Genomic DNA, 23634 nt, shown 5'->3' on the forward strand with positions numbered 1-23634 from the left:
AAATCCCATGTATTATTATTATTATTATTAACGTCTCATTCAGGGTAAGCAGAATCCCCTAAATGTTTTGTGTTTTACTTCATTTTTTTAGCTAGTTCCAACAAATCATTTTCTTATGATAGCCAACAAAAACAACGTTCTCACTTGGCTCAGACATGGCTGACCGCCAGATGCACAGGGTGCAGTGGTGGTGCACCGAAGACCATGCATAGAATTTATAATGGCTGGCCAACAGCCCCTTTGAAAATTACAGCCAACATACCATGGTTATTAAGCTCCATTAGAGCCTTCTAGTTATTTCCAAGACAAGTCCCAGTTATGTATAAGATTTCAGAAAATCGTTGTGCTGCATCACGTTGGTTTTCGCTGCATTTCTATTATTTAAGATGACATTTTGGGGAGATAATCTATGTCTGCAGGCTAGCCAAAAGAAAATAATTAGCTAGTCTCAGGGAGGTAGTTTTTTTTAAAACATCTTACTAACTACTAACTAGATCAGTTATTTTCACAAGATGTACCTTGCCTGTAAGGGCAGCCATTGCAGAGTACTTTTTCCAAACTAAAATGTATGAAATATATACTTAAGAGTAGCATGGGCCTTGAGAAACTGAGTTGGTTGGCCATACTGTCTATTGAAAACATTTGTGCAAAGACCATGGATTTGAGTAACTGTCAACGATTTTGCAGAATTTAAGGATTGTAGAATGGCCATCAAATGAGTATTTTTAAAGTGAAATGTTGGGCTACTCAGAGCTGATAGATTATGTAAATTTTTAGGCTCAATCTGTTTCTGGCAAGCAGTTCCATAATGGATGGTTGCTGCACCATTTTATTTAAAATAGTGTCTCTAACCGTTTGTGATTATCCAGTATTAATGTAATAACAAATAGTGGTAACACTTTATTTGATGGGGTGTGCATAAGAGTGACATGACACATGAAGGAATCATTATGAAGGTTTATGAATGTTGTCATTAGGTGTCATTCAGTTGATTGTTTATGCAAGGTTGACATTGTTTGGGATGTCTTTGTTATGACAACTTGACAATAACCGAGTCAACACAAACTGTCAATGTCTTTGTTATGACAACTTGACATTAACTAAGACATCAACTGTCAATGTCTTTGTTATGACAACTTGACATTAACTAAGACATCAACTGTCAATGTCTTTGTTATGACAACTTGACATTAACCACAACAACATTAGATTAGATTCAACTTTACTGTAATTGAACAAGTACAGTACAATGAAATTGAAGGAGTAGGGTAGCATGTGCAACTGAAATGCAGGGATAGAAGCAATGAGGTTCCCGAGGTAGACATGTACCTGTAACAACTGAAAACTTCAGACTTTGCAAGGCAGTGTCAGAGTCCAGTAGCACAAAGGGTGGATATGGTTATTGATGGGTCACCTAGTTCAGCAGGGTTACAGTAGATGGAAAGAAACTGTTTCTGAGCCTGCTGGTGCAGGAATGCAGAGACATGTACCACCTGTCTGATGGTAGGAGAGCAAACAGATTGTGGCATGGATGTGAAGGGTCCCTGTTGATGCCACGCACCCTGCGCAGACACTGCTTATGCTGGATATCAACGATGGCCGGGAGCTGGGTCCCAGTGATGTGCTGGGTGGTTTCCCCCACCCATTGCAGGGCCTTCCAGTTGGCTACAGAGCAACCACCAAATCATGCTGTGGCGCAGTTAGTCATAAACATTACCTGTCATAAACATGTCATAGCAGGCCTGATTATCAAACTTGAAGAAACTATTTAGCTTTATGTTTTAGCATTAAATACAACTGTCATATGTGGTTGGTTTTGACATTGGTTGTCATGAATATTTTCCTTGACTTCACCTACAGTGGTACAATTTGGACTTGTCATAAAGATGTCATGAAGTATTTTAACACTGTCAGATGCTTTCATAACAGTGTCATGAATATTTTTCTTGACCTCAAGTAAAGTGGTTAAAATTGGACTTGTCATGATGTGTTATAACACTGTCAAATGCATTCATAACAGTGTCATTAATATTTTCCTTGACCTCAAGTGGTACAATTTGGATCATAAACATGTCATTAAGTTTGTCAAATACTGTCATAAAGATGTAATTAAATCTGTCAAATGCTTTTAAATACCTTAACAAAAGCAAGACATTTCCTTTATTGTTTTTGCACAACAAATGTTTCCAAAGAAACAAAAAAAACTTTCCACAATCTTACTTTGGTAACACTTTCTGATAAGTGTACATGAACAACCATTAACAAATGCAGTAATTACCTTGAATGAACATTGATGAACAATTATGAACAAGACATGAACAAATGGTTAACAATGATAATGGTTTACGCATTAAATAACAGAGTGTAGTGTCATTTGTTCATGTTTACACAGGACATAAGTAAATGTCGTTTTTTGCAAGAACACAGTTTGTACTGTAATTTTTTAAGGTTGATACAGGACATCCATTCATGTACAGTACCTAGTTCTTTGCATGAACAATAGCCTATGTAATATAAACTATTCGTAATATAATCACATTGATAACATTATTTATGAAGTAGGCTAGATAGTGATAGTTTAACAAACTACCTTCATGTTAACACAAGTAGAACATGTTTTAGCAAGTTAGCAAAGTGCTGCCCGGAACTTACAAACACTTGACTGGAGCTAACATACAACTAACTGGAGCCAGCTAATAACCAACCAAAGCCAGTTAACAACAAGAAACTAGCTAATCGCTAAACCCAAGGGCGTAGATTTGGTTTGAACATTGGGGGGGTTTAAAGTTGTGTGCTGCCTGTTTTTTTTTTCATGTATATTGTTATTGGATCATCTTTCTTTCTTTCTTTCTATATGCTTTAACTGGTTACAAAATCAACATATACAAATATGAAAGAGACAAAATTTAGACATTTATTTTAAGATCTTTACATTCCATTTTAATGCATTTAATTTTTTTAAAGGGAAACACATGGGCTCTTGAACAACTGTAAACATTAAATTTAGATACACCACTTGCTCAAAGGCACAGAACAGTGATTATGATTACACAGTTTAAATGAAAGCTCCAAATATCTGCTTGCGTCTCTCACAACCAACAACTAATTCTTGGCACACCAACTTGTTGTCTAAGAGGTCCAACTTGTCTTGGTGGACATGACAAACTGCCACATGATTCTGTCTCTTTTGTGACATACTTGAGCGTAGCCAAGTTTTTAACCTTCTTAGGGCGCTAAAGCTCCTTTCTGCTTCAGAAGATGACACTGGTACAACCAAAAGCAACCTGACCAGAGTTTCCACTTCACTGAATAGGCCACGGACTTCCACTGACAAACCTTTAAGAATGTTTGCTGCCTCCATACTGGATCCAAATTGGTAGTTATGCCTAAACATTGGTAACTGAACTGCAAAAAACTATTTACAAACATAATATCTTATAAAATCATTAGCAATCAACAATACAAACCATCTAAAAAAACTTAAACACTTATAACACAGCATGTATAGCCTTTAACTGAACAGAATAGCGAAAAGAAAAGGCAAAAACACACTCCGAGCATTTCACGTGATGCGTCTGAACGAATCACGTTGTCAGAAATTGACATCAGCCAATGAGATCCGCTTTTAGAGTAAAATGCCCAATTTTAATTTGACGATTGCTTGCTGATAAAAAGGAAATTAGCATATTTAGACCCGACAGCACTCACCATGAGAGAGAGACCTTTCCAGTGATATATGATATGACAGGGTACAAACAGCGATCGCGCGGAGCAGCAAGTTGATTTAGAACGACAACTTTTGATGAATTTAGGCGAAATCAAGAGACTCAAATAGACTAGAAATGTAGTAAAATAAAGACCTAATGTGTATTTTTGACTTTTTTTACACCACAAGTCTGAAAGAAGTCATGTTATTAAAGACAAATAGCCCCCATAGAGCCCCAAATCTCAACATTGACCAGTGAAAAAAACGATGTTTTTGCCTGCCGTGTCTCGCCTTAAGTACAGAAACTGCCAGTAAATCGTTCATTCATCCAATTCGTTAAAAAGTCAGATTAATTTAGGAAGAAAACAAACACCGATGTGAATACTTTTGTCATTGATAATTACAGACACTATTGAAAAATGAACTAGCAAAACAGACGGCTGATTTGGTAACTTGTTATACTGATAAGTGAGCTATAAGTTAAATACATTGAAATGGAGATTAGCTAGCTAAAATATATCTGGTTTCACTGGTGTGTACTTAGCTATTACACAATATTCTCATACCTCATTCTCAGTACATGGTTGTTGTTTTTTTACATCCCTCTCTGACCAGCAGTTAAATAAAGTCCGCTGTGCAGCGCTTCTCTTCATTTTTGAACGTTACCCGTCGTCGTGACTCGTGTGCTCTCCACTCGCGTTGTTTTGGAAAAAGTGAGCCTTGGGCGTTACCAATCGGTTCAATGGAGGGGAGTATTATTCTTTTTTTTTTTCCTATTTGATTATGACAAACTCATATTTGAGTAGGAACAATTATTGTTACAAAATATATGAATTCTTCATACTTTTCATTTGATCTACTGTAATTCTCATGTCGAAATATTGGGGGGGTTGTAACTGATGGATTTGAATATTGAGGGGGTTACCTCCCCCCCATCCCCCCCATAAACTACGCCCCTGGCTAAACCTTACAGTGCAACGAATGCAAAGTTCCTAAACAATACAGATACAAAATTCAATCATATTAATCCTTTGGATATTGTCAGTAGTTTGGTTTAAAATAAAATAAAAATCAGTACAGTACAGTAACACATTTTTGTTTTTCATAGGAATGCACCACCGTCATGGCATTTACATTGACATGGGTCTCTGTCATAGTCATAACATTACCATGCTTTTTCAACCCTCTACATACAGTTTGATAACTTGCCTGTTAAAGTGTATCTAAATGTCCAGTGTACTTCTGTACTTTACCGACCTAGAAAACAGGATAAATGATGAGAAAGACATGGCTTGTCCTTGAAGAGTTACGAGAACGAGCAGGTCTTTGGATCGTTAACAGTCCCAACGCAACATTACCTCGTCAAACTGTCCCCTATAGGCCAACCGTAGTAAGTGTCCTTCAATATAAAAGTGTTCTTAAAAATTCTGTATCAACCCCAAATGCAACAATACATTTTGTACTGTATGTGTCACACCTATTTGAAGACACAAGTAGCCAGTCTACCTTTTAATAATGGTTACCGAACTGTAATCATATTAATAAATTGGATTATGTATATTATCTCTTGAATAATGTACTTTATATTACTTAGCCTATTGTTCGTGCAAACCATTAGTTACATGAATGGATATCCTGCATCAAAATTAACACAATTACAGTACAAACAATGTTCCTGCAAAAAACGTTTATATTAACTTGACTGTTTTTTTTCACATCATGGAAAAGTCTGCCCAAGACACCATGATAATGGTGTATTGTGCTACCGATCTAACGTGTACCATTCAATCAGCATTCAAGACCTGCGCAGTTGATAATGTCAAATAGTTTGTTGGTTATGAGTCAAGCTAGTTACTTTTTGTTCCTAAACAACATTTCTCAAAAGCACTCTCTCTATTTTTACCAATGGGTCTTATATACACTGCTCAAAAAATTAAGGGAACTGGTAATCATCACAGTATAACGGCAAGTCAATTAAACTTCAGGGATATTAATTTGTCCAGTTAGGAAGCATGAGCGATTGGGAATCAATGCCACCTGTTTTGGTGCAAATGAAAGTGACAACTGGTGCACTGGAGAGGCAACAGTAGGACAACCCCAAGAAAGGGAATGGTTTTGCCAGTGGTGCCACAGACAAATGCTTTCTCCTTTTGCTAGTGTCCTTGTCACTACTGGTAGCATGAGGCAGTAACTGCAGCCCATTCAGGTTGCACAGGTTGTCTAGCTCTTTCAGGATGGCACATCCATACGTGCCGTCGCAAAAAGGTTTGCTGAGTCTAACAGTACAGTCTCAAGAGCATGGAAGAGATACCAGGAGACCGATCATTACACGAGGAGAGCTGGACAGGGCCGTAGAAGGGCATCAAACCAGCAGGACTGGTATCTCCTCCTTTGTGCAGGGAGGAACAGGAGGAGCACTGCCAGAGCTCAACAAAATGACATCCAATGTGCTACTGGTGTGCATGTTTCTGACCAAATGGTCAGAAACAGACTCCATGAGGGTGGCATTAGGGTCCAATATCCTCTAGTGGGACCTGTTCTCACAGCCCAGCACTGTGCAGCTCGATTGGCATTTGCCAGAGACCACCATAATTGACAGGTCTGCCAATAGGCGCCCCATTCTCTTCACAGATGAGAGCAGGTTCACACTGAGCACATGTGAGAGACATGAAAGAGTCTGGAGATGCTGTGGTGACCCATCATCAGACCTTACGCTGGTGCAGTGGGCCCTGGGTTCCTCCTGGTGCAGGACAATGCCCAGCCTCATGTGGCCAGAGTGTGTAGGCAGTTCCTGGATGATGAAGGCATTGATGCCATTCACTGGCCCTCATGTTCCCCAGACATTAATCTAATGGAGAACCTCTGGGACGTTATGTAATGGTGCATCCAACGCCGCCAAGATGCGCCACAGACTGTCCAGGAGTTCACTGATGCCCTGATCCAGGTCTGGGAGGAGGTCCCCCAGGACACCATCCATCGTCTCATCAGGAGCATGCCCAGACATTGTTGGGACAGCATACAGGCACGTGGGGGCCATACACACTACTGATTCACATTATGAGTTACTGTGATGAAATTCACGCAAGTTGGAACAGCCTGTGATTTGAATTGTTTACTTTAATTTGTGATGTGAGTTTGTGATTTTGTTCGCCATTAATCGGTGTTACATCATTTTGTTCTTAAGTAAATTGCTCAATGTATATTTCGTTAATCGAGACCCATGAGTGTTGTATTACATTTTTATGAGCAGTGTAGATTAGAATTCTCACTCAAGAAATATCCAAAAACCTTCAGACCAAAAACATCATGCTTGTGATTTCATTTCTTGAAGACCAAACACCTCCTTGACACCCACCAATTTGTACATCAATCGGGAAAATAGCAGGGATGGACTGGGACCAAAAAACCTCCCGGGACTTTAACCCAAACCAGGCCACCACAACAACAAACCGTCACCCACTCGCCATCACCCACTCGCCATCACCCACTGGCCATCACCCGCTGGCCGACACACATATCCATCAACAAAATCAAAACAATGCTAACTTCCATTATGATTAAACATGCCAGAACTCGGTTGTAATTGCTGGAATACTAACCGGCACATAGAACACTGTCTGGCTGCTTAGAGAGGACTGACGACTTCACTATCAAAGTAGTAGACAGCGCTAATTGCTAAGCCATACAGAATAAACATTGCGGTGAACTCAGAAAATTGAAGAAAAATACAATAAGATATGGGTTATCTTAGTTGAGAAGCATTTCTTGTTCACCAGCTCCCATTCATTTTCTTGACCCTCCCTGGCTCTCTTTCCACTGCAGCTGAGCAGTGTGACCCTGCCATTGGCAGAATGGACGAATGTGCTGGGGCCGGAGGGAGGCAGAGAAATGTACATTTACATTTCAGTCATTTAGCAGATGCTCTTACGCAGAGCGACTTTACAGTAAGTGCACACATTTAAAAGAGGTGGAAAAGGGCTTCCTGTTTTTATTTTGAGATAGGTGGCTTTAGCAGCCGATCGGGAGGGAGAGAAGGTGGAGATTAGAAGGAGATGTTACAGTGGGCCGGCCCGGGCATCGACCAATCCTTGGCCCAGTGAAACAGAAACACACACAGGTATTTATATCAGTCATGCAGCCCACCGGCCGAGAATCTGACAGGCCCACCAGGGGTTCTGCTGGTGCTCCAGATGGCCGGTCCAGTATTGGAAGAGAGGAACAGATGATGCTGGCCTTTTGCCCTTAAACATCGTTTACACGCCTTTTTGGAAGGCTGCGGAACTAATTTGCATATAATGCTTGCTGATTTCTGCTCTGCATTTAACACCATTTAAATGGTCTGTCCTTGCAAATAGTCGGGGAGGAGACTTTGGACATCAACGCATACTTATTACCTGTCTGACCAACTTTATAACGGAGAGGTACAAGCGGTCAAAACAACCTGTCAAGAGGGATGCACAACCTCTTGTTCGACCGGGCAGTGTCCTCTCACCATTGCTATACATTCTGTACACCGACAGCTGCCATAATCAGTTTCCCAGATCCTATATGCTGACAATGAGAATGAACACCGCATCAGAATGATTTCACTACTTGGGGTGAGTGGCACCAGCGAAAACTAAACACATGATAACATGAGGATTTAATCATGGACCATGAACACACACACACACAGTGTATTTCCACACTTTTTAGTGTAGATTGCGCCATTATGGTTCTTTGTTTTAATCCCTTCAGTGAGAATGTCTCATTACCTTACTGGTTTGGAATTGTTATGCATGACTCTTCCCACTCTCCCCGAATGTTAGCCCCTCTGGCTCAAGGCTCAGACAAAAAGCAATTTAAAGTAATTTATCCCGAATTCGGCAACTTAATATAACATTAATTTATTGCTGTTCAGAACTGTGACATGTAATGTATACGCACACGGTATGAAAATGGTCACTTATTGTAGGGGAGACCGGGGATGGTTGTAACACAGGTTAGTTGTAACACTTCCAATTTCTCTAATCAGTTACGAATCATCTGATTCACTCTGCACATGCTCAATTTAATCCTTATTTCACATGTGAAGACGTAGCACCCTGTGGCAGACACAACCATTTTTAAGGAAAAAACTAATTTTGAGGTAAGAAATAATTTATTTTTACCTCATTAATTTTTGGGATAGTATTGCCAGCTATGTAATTATATTAATCGATAATTTTTATTGTGTGTCTATCTAGATATCCTTCTTGCAAGTTGTTAGTGATAAAGTTTTACCTGTTAGCTGTAAGGTAAGCTTGTTCATGACTATAGGAGTCTGGGTTAGTTGTAATAACAAGAGTCTGGGTTGGTTGTAACAACAATTAAAATGTTAAAACCTACTATATGCCAAATTTTTGTTGTAGGCCTATATATGTTTTGTTTGAATTTTAGTATGCCTAGACTGAGGGTAACAAACAAGCACAAACACACAAACTAATATTCACTAATGCTCAATTTGTTCAAATGTATTATGTTCAAATGTCTCATTACTATGACTGACAGTAACTAACATACTTCACACACACACACACACACACACACACACACACACACACACACACACACACACACACACACCAGTTCTGTTAAAAAGTAATTTATGTTTTGAAACAAAAAGCTTTCAATATAATATTTTTGTCATAGTTATTTTTTTATAATCTCACCCCAGGGTATATTATAATATTACATTTCACCCCAGGGTATGTTACAACTGACCCAGGTCATGGGGTGAATTGTAACATTTCACTCCTTGTGTTTGAGACTAAACGACACATTTTTTGTATGTGTTACAGATATAATCTAATAGCAGACACATAGTTCGTATACAATTTTGAATGCACTGGCTTAAAAGAGCTTCATGATACAGACAGAAATGTCCAAAATGTTACAACTATCCCTGGTCTCCCCTATATACTTACTGTAAATCACTCAGAATATGAAATGTATTTAAGCGTTAAATGTAAATGTAGCCCTTTCAGGTTGTTAATACAGCTTACTAGCTTTCAATGTCCTTTACATTTTTAGTTTGTCATTTCATTTCGTTTTTTTGTAATATTTCCTATATTATGGTGAGACTGCCTCTTTGTGGACATGATTTTCATAGTGCTAGAAGGAATGGGTTGGATGTAACTGTAAGCTACACTCACCTAAAGGATTATTAGGAACACCTGTTAAATTTCTCATTAATGCAATTATCTAATCAACCAATCACATGGCAGTTGCTTCAATGCATTTAGGGGTGTGGTCCTGGTTGATGTGTTTCATGGTTTGTACAGAGACAAATATATTAGAATACTATAAAGTTGTAGCTACAGTAACCAAGGGGGCAGGGCTTTGAGAAGGTTCTGACTCCTTATTTTAAGGCGAGTCTGGTGGACGGATTATAAGGTTCATAATACAAGGGCTGATGACACATTATCTTCAGGCACCGCATTTAAAACTCCCTTGAACTCGCCTGACTGACTAGTGGTTCTAAAATTAGAACCGCCCGAAATGGAAATGACTTGCCTGAGGTGAGCGGGCAAGCTTAATTTCCAGCCCTATATATATATATATATATATATATATATATATATATATATATATATATATATATATATATATATATATATATGTATATATATGTGTGTATATATGTGTGTATATATATATATATATATATATATATGTATATATATATATATATATATATGTATATATATATATATACACTCACCTAAAGGATTATTAGGAACACCTGTTCAATTTCTCATTAATGCAATTATCTAATCAACCAATCACATGACAGTTGCTTCAATGCATTTAGGGGTGTGGTCCTGGTCAAGACAATCTCCTGAACTCCAAACTGAATGTCAGAATGGGAAAGAAAGGTGATTTAAGCAATTTTGAGCGTGGCATGGTTGATGGTGCCAGACGGGCCGGTCTGAGTATTTCACAATTTGCTCAGTTACTGGGATTTTCACGCACAACCATTTCTAGGGTTTACAAAGAATGGTGTAAAAAAGGGAAAAACATCCAGTATGCGGCAGTCCTGTGGGCGAGAATGCCTTGTTGATGCTAGAGGTCAGAGGAGAATGGGCCGACTGATTCAAGCTGATAGAAGAGCAACTTTGACTGAAATAACCACTGGTTACAACCGAGGTATGCAGCAAAGCATTTGTGAAGCCACAACACGCACAACCTTGAGGCGGATGGGCTACAACAGCAGAAGACCCCACCGGGTACCACTCATCTCCACTACAAATAGGAAAAAGAGGATACAATTTGTACGAGCTCACCCAAATTGGACAGTTGAAGACTGGAAGAATGTTGTCTGGTCTGATGAGTCTCGATTTCTGTTGAGACATTCAGATGGTAGAGTCAGAATTTGGCGTAAACAGAATGAGAACATGGATCCATCATGCCTTGTTACCACTGTGCAGGCTGATGGTGGTGGTGTAATGGTGTGGGGGATGTTTTCTTGGCACACTTTAGGCCCCTTAGTGCCAATTGGGCATCGTTTAAATGCCACGGCCTACCTGAGCATTGTTTCTGACCATGTCCATCCCTTTATGACCACCCATCCTCTTATGGCTACTTCCAGCAGGATAATGCACCATGTCACAAAGCTCGAATCATTTCAAATTGGTTTCTTGAACATGACAATGAGTTCACTGTACTGAAATGGCCCCCACAGTCACCAGATCTCAACCCAATAGAGCATCTTTGGGATGTGGTGGAACGGGAGCTTCGTGCCCTGGATGTGCATCCCACAAATCTCCATCAACTGCAAGATGCTATCCCATCAATATGGGCCAACATTTCTAAAGAATGCTTTCAGCACCTTGTTGAATCAATGCCACGTAGAATTAAGGCAGTTCTGAAGGCGAAAGGGGGTCAAACACAATATTAGTATGGTGTTCCTAATAATCCTTTAGATGAGTGTATATCCTAGCCATCGGATTCATTTGCCAACTAAACAGTGCGTCGCTTGCAGACTTCAGAATTAGTCCAAATGGCAGGGCATGGCAGACCACAGTGTGATGTCTGTGGGACGATCTACACTTGGTCTTTAGCAAAGAGAATCAGGACTGTTTACATAATTGAAATCCAAACGGAACCATCCTTTCCATTATGATGCATTGAGGTTGCCCACCAAACCTTCAGTGAATGCAATATTATATTCATTCTATAAATAGTAGATTTTCACCATAGAACCAGTCCAACTCACATTGATGACAGACCTGAATAGCTGGTTTCCAGGTGGAGCTGTTCTTTACAGTGTGCATTTATTTCTGCTGCACAAGGGAGGGGGAGGACACTATCAATGGCATACATTGAGTTAAACCCTCCACTACATCCCACTGCCAGCCAGACGCCTTACCTCTCACCCCCAAACATTTAGGACCAGACAAAGCCTTGTTCTGGTGAAGTTCAAAGCCAAATTTCAGCTAGATATTTTTATTGTGTCTGTGAAACCAAACCGTAATATTAAAAACAAAAGTAGGCATGAACGGACATTTCATTAATCGCCCAAAGAGGGAGCCCAAGCTTCATCCTTTAATTTGAAACACTATCCACTCATTCCACAAATAAAATACAATTCTCTAAAGTTTCTTATAAAATAATATTCATTTTTTGCATGTAGGGTGGTTGTCAGTATAAGTAAGACACGTTTCAACAGGTTGCTAGACAAAAATATCTTTAAGCTACCCTTATTCAAGTGATGTTTATTTCATTAAAGTATTTTCCACAGTTTTTAAATAAAACAAGTTAATCATGTATTATTCAGTGGTAGCTACAAAACATTAAACAATCTAAGATGCCCCTTTTGTTACACCGTGTCTTTCAATGTGAGTGGAACACTTTAACAGATTAAGTGGTAGACAATTTTTTCATTACAAATACATTAGTGTCCCACTTCACCCAGCACTTCTGAAATCATGAATAAGACTTTGCAGAGGCTTTTAGATAGCACACTGTCTTTTATAATAACTGTCTACTGGACCATCTCATTGCCTTTGGGAAACAGGTTTGGGGACATTCCAAGCTCTTGGTTTAAATCCAACTAATGGAGTCTGTAAAGCTTTTATTTCTATCTGAAACACCTCTATTACCAATCAAATGCTGTTCCCTTTCAAATATTTAATCCTCCCTTTTATTTGCATGTCAAGGTCATTCCTTTCATGTGTCCTACTGCATTGTTTAGGAGCTGAGACGCAATATTGTTGCTACACACACAAAAAGGTGTGTGTGACCAGTACAAAGTTATTTCCCTCCAAATCCTGTCCCTGTCATTCTGATGTGCAATTTAGCCTAGAATTGATTTGGAGATGCAATGAACATCTAACAGAGTAACAGGCAGCCTTGCAGACAGAGCATCTGATCAGTAATGGAAAGTTGCTGGATCAAATCCTAGAAACAGCATTGGGAAATAATCTGTTTCTCTTCTGTTTGTTTTTTTTGTCCTTGAGCCAGACGGTTAATATCAATTGCCCCAATAAGTCACTCTTGATAAGAATTTGTGCTAAATGAAAAAAAAATATTTTTACAGAAAAGGACCCTGACCCAAGACTTAAACACATTTCCGGAGAAATGGGACAGCACCGTGAACTGTTAACAACAAGTTGTTGTGACTGGGCGGACAAGTTCTAATAGTACAGTAGACCGGATGTCCAAGTTGAGAGCAAATTCTGTAAACTATAAAAATGAGATGTTATTTTTAATCACAATATGTAACATGTGCAGAGAATTATTCCATATTGTTGACAGATCCATGGGGTGTTTTGTTTAATCTATCAATCATCAGTCACAAGCTACTGTGGATCCCTCTTCATAGGTGGTCTTACATCAAGGCTTGTATTTAGAAAATATCTCATCGTATAAGAGCTGATCTTGGATCAGTTTAGCCATATATATCTTAATGAATAAATATGTCCCTAAATCAGCAGTCCCACTCTAGGATCTCTGTATGAGTTATTGAGGATATTAGATCTTTCTGGGGAAGCAGCCGGCAATATCCACCATCTCAGGCCATTTTCCATAAACATTGGTCTTCTCATCATTGGCAGACCGCTAAAAAGCAGAAGAAAGGAAATCATGAGGCGTTCCCTCAAAGAACTGGACACACTATTGATCATCTGCTTCATTACAATAACAGAGTGTAAAGACAGCAATTGATACAGTACAATACTTAAAGATGCATCCTGCATACCAAAAAGTATGTACCATGTCATGTATGTTCAAAACAATTTACTTTCAAACTTGCATTTCATAAACAACATGTTACATAAGGATTCTGTTAATTACAGAAGTCAAAGTCTGCATCTTTAAGCACAAAAGGCCAATATACTTTAAATAAGAGCAGTTCTTAGGTACAACATGGAGTGCCTGGACACAGTACTTAGCTGTGGAAAATTGGCAATATACCGCATACCCCCCTGAGATGCCCTATTATAAAACAGTTAACAATTAAAGCAGTTAAAGCAGTAAAAAGTGACACTTTCATATACCTCGGCTTTCAGCGAATCAGCGCTCAGGATTCCAACCACCCAGTTTATAATGCAGTTAATACTACAACAGTAAACAGAAGACTGTATAGTTCTGATATACTACTCAACATCATGACCTGCAGAATACCGACTTACTGACCGACAATTAACCCGGGTATTTTGTTAAACCGTTCAATCTTGTTCCAGACCCACATTAGTAATACCCAATTTATAAACAAATCCAGAATTTGTTTCCTGTTTTGCAACAAAACATCTTTCACCGCAAAGTACACTTTCGTGAAAATGACTTTCAAAACTCAACTTGGAAATGTACATTCCTTTACAGACAGTGCTAAAAGTTGCCTCAACGCCATCCGCTTTGTCGCCAATACCCCCCCACATCGCACTTCACAGTGATCTTTACACCCTGGTAAACTGGACATTGGTACACGCCGCACCCAACTCACTGGTAGTAGATTATCTAGAAGTCCTTCTTACAGGCAAATCCCCATTTAACTCAGCTTGCTCCTCTGCATCTGACAGCTCAATTGAAAGTGGTGCTCTTGTAGATACCTCACCGTGGTTATTCTTAACATTCCTCACACTTCGTTTGGCCATCCCTACTGTCAGTTCATTCTCTGAGCTGCAATCACTTCACCTGTTAAGCAGCTTAACCATAATTATATACACACCTATCAGTTCACGTGGCGTAATTTATAGATCTTTTCCCTATACCCTTGTACATGCTTTCATTGTAACAATGTGTAACTGAGTGTTTGTGTAAGACTGAGTTTTGCAATATTTAAGCCTGTCGACAGGTTGTCATTGTAAATTAGATCTGGTTGTCTATTGGCTTACCTGATTAAATAAAGGTGAAATAAATAAAAAAATTGATTTTACTGTAGACACAATGCCAAACATTCTCTCTCACCTTCTCAAAAGTGCTTTTCTCCTCTATCCCGGCAGCTCCAGCAAAGACCCAGCTGTCTCTGAATTTGACATCCTTGATCATGCTGCTTCCCAGTCCTACAAATATGTCCCTGATTTCATCAGTCATCCTGAAGAGAGGTTGGGTTGCAGGGGTCACAGGAAGTAAGTTTTCTAATAAAATTTTCATGAATGTTTGAATTGATAGCATTTCAAAACCTACTGAGTTGCTGAGTCGTCAAAAGATGCAACCAGAACAATCATTCCAGGTTTTATTGTTTTCAAGAAGTCCAAGATATCCTGTGATTCTTTTTGGACAAAAAAAAAAAGAAACATTTATTTATAATTTCAATGGCAGCGTTAGGATTTCAGTCAGAAATTATGGTATGCATTTCATCCTTTACAATGGCACTTACTTCCAGAGTACATGTCAAAAGAGTTAAAGTCTTCAATCTTGCCAGTTTCACCTGAACAACAGAGGTAGGTCTTTATAATCAGTATAGCATGCATGATCCCACTGCACAGTTTTACAATAATTTACTACATAGCAATGAGCGTCATGTGTGTTGAACTCACCATTTACAAACACTAAGTTCAGGCCTTTTCCCACGTTATTTCTCACACCACTCATAACACTATGGAGATAAGAGGCATGTGGCAGACAACGCAGGCTGAGCAAAACCCACCGGTTAAACATTTGAGGTGACATGGAAAAGACTGGTGAAAAGTTGAACATTTGAAGTAGGGACACCTAAAAAAGCTAGGGTGAACAATTCAATGACAATATAAACGTTTAATTTAGAAGATAGCAAATAGAGACTGTACAATCCGTATTCATATTTGAAAACAGAACACAAGGTAAAATCCCACAGTTAACCACCTAGCTTGTCAGCTCACAGCCTGTTCACCCCGCCCGGCCATATTCACCCCTCCCCCCTTTCACCACCGCCCTTCAGCCGACTCGCAGTGTCCTCATAATCATCAACAGCACTGACTGCAGCCACGACTTTATCCTCATCCACTGTGATACTGTTACAATTGCTTTGTCTCAGAACGTCCTGATATCAAAACCTTACAGCACCAGTTCTGTAAACAAAGAAGAATCTTACAACACCAGGATCCGTCAGTGTCTTAGGTTCTTCCATTTGGCGAAAACCCAAAGCATAAACCTTTGATTAGTAGATGCCACTGAATACATGTGCACACAAAAATGCAAAAATGAAATCATACTTGGTTTAAACCGTTACTTGATTTGCTGAATTCTCAGTAATTGTGCTTATTTATGAACTCTGCATGCACATTAGATGTGACAACTGCCTTCAATGGTGTGGTTCCATTTAAATGTCGTCAATTGAAACAGCATTACCTTCATCTTACAAACTTAAAATGCTGAATGAAAACAAGGCTTTCATCACCACTTCTACCTGTTAGACAATTGCATGTTTATAATGTGCTCAGGGAGTCGGCAACAGCCAGCACTCTGAGACCAAATCTTTTCTCCTTCCTGGCACCCTAATGCAGAAGCCAGCTCCTACCTAATGCTGGGAGTTTTAACAAGATTTTAACGATTTTGAGTATACACAATATGGAAAGTATATTGTTGACAGTATTCCACTGATTACAGTGAACGTCAATATGTGCTGTTCTGTTTTGGATCAACTGCTGCTTTTCACGGTTCTTATTTGCAAACAATTGACCATATAATCGGGCAGTAGTCAAGACAAAATTAAAGCCAAGAAGAAATAGTTCAGTTGAGTGTGATGTTAGGAAGCGTCTCTTCACAGATGGATATGTTCCCACGCTTGCCACAATTGGATCAATTGTGAGAGTATATAGACACACAGGCTTTCTTTACATTCATGGTAGATCATCAGTAAAAATAGAAAACCAGCAGATAATCCACACCACCCAGCATGCAGAGCACAATATGACTTGCTTTACATTAGATAAGATTACATTAGATAAACAAACCATCCGTGGTATATTAGACAACTTACAACCCATGGCGTATCAAAGGATGCCAAGTTGTGAGAAATCCGATTTTTCAATAACAGGCTACAGTCAATGACATCAAAGGCTGCACTCAAGTCAAACAATCCTGTTAATGCCAATTTCCTTCAGCCTGTCATAAGTCAATTGCGTCTGTGAAGTACTTGTTGAGTACCTTTCTCTGTAGGCGTGCTAGAAGTCTGTTGGTCATTTGTTGGAATGTGAAACTGCATTATATCTGATTAAAAAAAAAATAATAATCTCAAGGGTTCACTGAGAGCAGGCAGCAAGCAGGTTGGGTGACTTTTAGAACCAGTAAAGGATGCTTGTTTGGGTAGCAGAATTACTTAACATTTTAAATGTCCATAATTCATTGAATTCTTTTCCCCCCATATTTCATATAATTCCTCTTAGTTTCAAAATACACTGTCTTCACCTTTTGGTGATATTTTGTTAACATTTCTCAATTCAAAATTTGTGCCAAAATCTGATAACAAAGAAAATGTTTAACCTGAGTGGCATGACACGAAGGGGCAGAATCTGTAGAGGATGAGAAGGAGAAAGGGTCCCAAAACAGAGCCCTGGGGAACACCCTGTGTATAACTGCATCGGAGTCTGAAGTGTGGCCTTTGAGGGAGATGTAGTGGGTTCTGTTTGTGAGGTATGAATTTCCTTAGACTTCTCAGTGCCTTGAAACTACCAGTAGAGTGTCCGGGAAGGGGAACATGTTTAAAGTAAAAGGATGGGCTACAGTGAAAATGTATATTATTGGTTACTATTCAGCTAGACCCTTTCTGTTTAAAATAAACAAATGCAATTAAGAAGAGACATACATTTTACCATCAAAGCAGATCTTTGGACCCACAACGTCTGCTGCTCCACTGCTGATGTGAAAAGCAAAATGGTCGATAGGACAGTTCTTGGAAAGGTCACATTTCAGAGTGGAGGTTTTAGGCAGAGCTGAAATTCAGGCAGTGAGAAATGTTTCACTGATATATCTACAAACCATGCAAAGAAACAATATTAGCAACATTTGTTAATATGTATGAAAGATCAAGAAGAGTTTTGACGAATGCAACAGCTATTTACTGGAGTAAGAGACTTATTGTGGACTATATCACTCCAATTATTTTGAGACATAGGAAAACCCAGGAGAATAAGTAATTGTATGATCAGAGGTTCATGATGAGTAACAAATAGTAGTGATGGAGGATGTTATTTATGCATAAATGACTTACTGATTAATGACTGATACTTTACTTCTGAAATCATGAAGTTTCTAAACAGTCAGTATTACTATGATGTTGTATTATTTACATCACAATAATTCCTTTAAAATTAATTAAAAAGATTTCAATTACCATAAAAAGTCATGAGGAATGGTTGCGACATACTGAGATATAATTTGGTAAGAGGGTACGGTGTAGCTCTTTTGGTAGAGGATGATGCTTTCAACACCATAAGATTGTGTTGTGGATTTGATTCCCACGGGGGACCAGGTTGTAAATGTATGCACTCAATCCTGTAAGTCGCTCTGGATAATGGCGTCAGCTAAAACGACTAAAAGGTAAATAATGTGTAAAAAAAAATATACTGAAATGTAAATGTTTCAAACACTTCTTACCTGTAGAGAACAATCTGGCTTCTTGAACTCCTGAAATACAACAAAATGATTTTGTACTGATGTGAGAAACAAACAGAGAGAGAGAGCAAAAAAGACACCTACTAATCAAAAAGAGAAAGGAGTAACATTACCAAATATATTTTGTTGAATATTCCTGGCATTTTGCTTTATGGAGGGTTGGTTAGTAGTGATTCCCCATATCACAAGGAAGACCATCAGCAGACTAACAATGTACAAAAAGTCTAGCAATCACAAGAAATATGTGAGAATGCATATTCAACACGTAGGTTCACACTGTAACTATTCAACATATTCCTATAGCATACCCAGGCAGAAATCTTACCTCTCGGTCTCATCTCAAAAGCAAATTAGATGACAGTTTCTGGGTATTCTGGCAGTTCTTTAAACACAGAGAAGAAATTCCTGAAGTATTTCCTGTCAGCTTGGAGTACTCTCCTCAATCATGCCATATAACTGAAATGTATAGGTGTGTTCAAGCTCAATGGAGAACCCACAATGATTTGTAGTTGTTAGAAATGCAACACTCAAGTTGGGTAATTTGTGAGACCAGGATATGATCATATAACCACACCCACAGTAAGCAAGAAGGGCAGGTTTAACACGTATAAGGTTCACCTGAGAAAAAAAAATACCAGGATACGAAACTACTGACTAAACAAAACAAGCACATTCAACCAAGAATAGCTGGTGGAGCTGTTTTATTTACTTACCTTATGTAAAGAATTTAAATGTCCACACGAGTCAACACCAGCTATGAAACGAAGGTTTCTAGGACTGAGCTAATGAACAAGAGAGCATACCATCTCCCACTTAATTATTTTCTGTTTTGTATTTCTCATTAATTATATATATTTTTCACTTTCAGTGATCTCTTGATATATAACCACTGAAGAAACTCACATTACGCAACAGTACCGTACATTATTCAATCGCAGAGCAGAACAGAAAGTAGACAAATTTAAAGAAAAACACATGCCTGGATGTAAAATATTTGCTCAGGCAGTAAATAAATTAATAAAATGTGTTAATATAATAAAAGATAAATATTAAGATGAGTAGTTACGGTTAAAGGCAAACTCTGGGCAGCAGCGGAAAACTCAATGACACAATCACATTAAATAATAATACTTAAAAGATGCAACAAACAAAACATGATGCAACAAAACATATTTACAGTATCTCACAAAAGTGAGTACACCCCTCACATTTCTGTAAATATTTGATTATATCTTTTCATGTGACAACACTGAAGAAATTACACTTTGCTACAATGTGAAGTAGTGCGTGTACAGCTCGTATAACAGTGTAAATTTGCTGTCCCCTCAAAATAACTCAACACACAGCCATGTCTAAATCACTGGCAACAAAAGTGAGTACACCACTAAGTGAAAATGTCAATATTTGGTCTTGGCCATGGCGGAGAGTTTGGAATCTGATTAACTGATTGCTTCTGTGGACAGGTGTATTTTATACAGGTAACAAGCTGAGATTAGGAGCACTCCCTTTAAGAGTGTGCTCCTAATCTCAGCTCGTTACCTGTATAAAAGACACCTGGGAGCCAAAAATGTTTCTGATTGAGAGGGGATCAAATAATTATTCCACTCATTGAAATGCAAATACATTTATATATATATTTTTTATTATTCTGTCTCTCACTGTTCAAAAAACCTACCATTAAAATTATAGACTCATCATTTCTTTGTCAGTGGGCAAACATACCCTCTAATTTCCCCCATGAATTGACACTGTAAAGCAGGGGTGTCAAACCGGTTCCATGGAGGGCCGAGTGTCTGCAGGTCTTTGGGTTTTCCTTCAAATTGGTTCCCAGGTCAGACCTGAACAACCAGGTGGGGGTAGAAATTAACCAATTAGTGAACTAATTAATCAATCAGGTACAAGGTGAGAGCGAAAACCTGCAGACACTCGGCCCTCCGTGGAACCGGTTTGACACCTGTGCTGTAAAGGGATTATTTATACCCTAGTGAGTAAAAGTGGGATAAATAGTTGTGCAGGTACAAGTGTCAATTCTCAATGGCATTCTGAATTTACAATCGAGGAAAATTGAAGGAGTAGGGTAGCATGTGCAACTGAAATGCAGGGATAGCAGCAATGAGGTTCCCGAGGTAGACGTGTATGTAACAGTTGAAAATGCAAGTACAATGGCAGTTCTAAATGTGCATTGAAGGCAATTTTTAGGTGCAAGTCAGCATGTAAAAATGAAATACAGGAATAGCAGCAATGACACGTACCTGTAGACAACTGAAAAATGCATTATCAGACTTTGTAAGGCAGTGACAGAGTCCAGTACAAAGGGAGGGTATGATTTGTGATGGGTCACAGAGTCCAGCAGCATTACAGTAGAACATTTTCCTGAGCCTGCTGGTGTGAGAACGGAGAGACCTGTACCGCCTGCCTGATGGGAGGAGGGCAAACAGTTTGTGACATGGATGTGAAAGGTCCCTGGTGATGCCGCGCGCCATGCTCAGACACCGCTTGCGCTGGAGGTCTGCGATAGCTGGGAGCTGGGTACCTGTGATGTGCTGGGTGGTTTTCATCACCTGTTTCAGGGCCTTCTGGTTGGCAACAGAGCAACCACCAAAGCACACTGTGGCGCAGTTAGTCAGAATTCTTTTGATTGTGCAGCGGTAAAAGTTCACAAGGATCCTGGAAGACAGACGGCCCTCTTTCAGCCTCCTCAAGTAGTACAGGCGCTGCCGTACTATTCAGGCTAAACTCAGACAACTGCTTCAACACAGGCACAATGGTTGTGGTCTTGAAGCATGTGGGGACAACTGCCTAGGCTAATAACAGGTGGAAAATGTCAGTGAAGACCTCGGCCAGCTCTCTAGCACATGCCCAGTGACGCCATCAGTACCAGCTAGCAATTGAGCAATTGCTAGCGAGAGTGAAGAAGAAATACACACAGCCAAAGCTATTTAATTTCATGGGACAACAACGTTTGTTTTTTGAATTTTTGAACGAATTGATGCAATAAGTATCAATATAGGTGACGATAACTGACTTTATCGTCAAGTCATTTTACATCGTGCAAGGGGTTGTGGTTTATATTACCCCAAATAGCATGCACAGATGTGTACTTTGAAAATCCACCAGAAATAGCAGACCATCCAAGAACTTTGGTATACTATTTTCAGCGTAATATGGTTTGAGATATACTAATCTGGCATACTATGTAGTAAGCAAGTATGCGATTTGAGATTGAGCAGTTCTCTCCAATTTCCATTCGCATGCATGTGTCACACTCCTACTGACAATCTCGAAGTGACCAGATATCATTAACCTTTTATGCACGCAGTTTCCATACAGCCCTTCCGAAAATGACACCTGTTGGGCCCAGTTGGAACTCAAAGGTGATTTTGTGACGTCCGAAGCTGTGAACGTCATTGATCACATGGTGTTGTACTTGAAACAAGCTTCTGGTACACCGCATCAAAACAGTAGAGCTTGGAAAACTGAACGGTGCTTCTGAGCTTTGTTTTCATTCGTCCTATCCCATTTCTCAGATTCAAACCGTTGGCTTTGCTCTTCCCATCACTTCTTGTAACCTAGATATTTAGTTGAAAACACCATGATATTATAAAATATACTTATTGTGATTAACTAGCAAGTTCTGTCAAGAATGCCAATGTTAGCTAGCAAAAATTTGGTGGACTCCCCTCAATATGAACTAGCTTGTTAACGTAATACTACTAGAACAAAAAATACTACGTTACTATTTAAAATCAGTTGGATGACATCAACATTATGATAAAAGGTTTCACTACCATTTGTAATGACCTAGACCAAAACTTCCATAGCTCCTATTGAGGATTAATTGAGTATAATTCTGGTAATGAACATGCCAAACAAAAAGTTTGAAAAAAGAAACTTTCAAAGTAGTAATGTATTGAGCAATCTATGAATAGACAATATGGCAGGAAGATCTTAACATCATACATTATGTAGAGGTACATTTATATTGGTATATTGCAAGGCTGAATTGCGCATAGAAACAGTTTATAACCAGTGCAATCCACAGAAGAAAACTGTGCCAATGAGTGCAATCCTTTTTTGTCTTGCTTTATGTAGTCTATCCACTTAAAGTCATCCAAGCAAAATATTTAGAACCAAGGATAAAACAAACAATTGGAATCACAAACATTATTTTGAGGACGCACATGACACAGTACACCAATGAACAATTCAATGAAATACAATAATACAACTTTATTGTGCAAATGTTAAAGAAAACAATAGAAAAGTGTAATTTGTTGTCCTAAACCTGTTGGATAGAACACATACAGTTGAGATGACATGTTCAAGCTGCAGTACAGTGTCCCTGGATGAAGAGCATCTTGTGACATTAACGGGCCTTGCTCAAGGACCTAATGGTAAGGGGACGCTATCAAATTGGCAGATCAATCCCAACCTTCTACCAGTTCCTCGCCAAACAATCAACCTGTCCACCTTTCAGGTACATGTCAAACATCTTAGCTACCAGGCTACCCACCGGCCCACGAACAACAGCCACAGTATAAACAATGAATCAAGAACATCCTTAACATTTCATATGAAATCAAAGCAAACATGACAGAATAGTGCACATTATCTAAGGCACATCAAAAGTCCATAAAAACATAGTTAAGTAAAACAAAAAAACAAAAATTCAAGCAGATTTGATTAGGAAACTGATTCCAGCAGTTTCCTAATCAAAAAGCTTAATAAATTAGGCCAGCTCGTAGTATTTCCCAGACTGGGGATCAAAGTAGCAGTTAAGACAGGGATCATAGAGCAGATTAAGGTACTCCTCATCTCCTTCATGTCCTGATCCATCGACCCCTGAAACACAGGAGGAGCATACAGTCAAAGCA

At 39.0% G+C, this 23634-nt stretch overlaps 2 protein-coding genes across 3 annotated transcripts in view; both read right to left on the reverse strand.

Moving 5' to 3' along the window:
* Positions 1 to 12414: 12414 nt before the first annotated feature.
* On the reverse strand, positions 12415 to 19277 carry si:dkeyp-67f1.2 (ILEI_FAM3C domain-containing protein). Of its 2 annotated transcripts, XM_010897936.3 has the most exons (9): positions 19086 to 19276; positions 18874 to 18984; positions 18743 to 18772; positions 17952 to 18078; positions 15706 to 15764; positions 15546 to 15596; positions 15353 to 15437; positions 15134 to 15260; positions 12415 to 13786 (listed from the first exon to the last, which is right to left on the reverse strand). In XM_010897936.3, the coding sequence occupies exons 1-9, from the start codon at positions 19096 to 19098 to the stop codon at positions 13700 to 13702; spliced, it is 690 nt and encodes a 229-aa protein (XP_010896238.1). In that variant the 5' UTR covers positions 19099 to 19276; the 3' UTR covers positions 12415 to 13699. The 2 variants fall into 2 exon arrangements, with proteins under 2 accessions (XP_010896238.1, XP_019910797.1); XM_020055238.2 differs by lacking the exon at positions 18874 to 18984 and having other exon boundaries at positions 19086 to 19277.
* A 4222-nt stretch (positions 19278 to 23499) lies between these two features.
* cfap20dc (CFAP20 domain containing) overlaps positions 23500 to 23634 on the reverse strand; it is a 73290-nt gene continuing 73155 nt past the window's right edge. Inside the window, exon 16 of the mRNA XM_034287084.1 lies at positions 23500 to 23602. Coding sequence (XP_034142975.1) covers positions 23581 to 23602 — 22 coding nt within the window. The 3' untranslated portion in view covers positions 23500 to 23580. The remainder of the gene's footprint in view (positions 23603 to 23634) is intronic.

This window comes from Esox lucius, chromosome 17 (assembly GCF_011004845.1).
Source record: "Esox lucius isolate fEsoLuc1 chromosome 17, fEsoLuc1.pri, whole genome shotgun sequence".
Classification (NCBI taxonomy): domain Eukaryota; kingdom Metazoa; phylum Chordata; class Actinopteri; order Esociformes; family Esocidae; genus Esox; species Esox lucius.

Bases quoted from the DNA above. Each gene is read 5' to 3' on its own strand.
- si:dkeyp-67f1.2 (XM_010897936.3), bottom strand. The intron at 18,079-18,742 runs GTAAGAAGTGTT...CCTGAATTTCAG, and splicing joins AGCCAGATTGTTCTCTACAG to CTCTGCCTAAAACCTCCACT. The intron at 15,597-15,705 runs GTGAGTTCAACA...TCTGTTGTTCAG, and splicing joins GAACTTAGTGTTTGTAAATG to GTGAAACTGGCAAGATTGAA.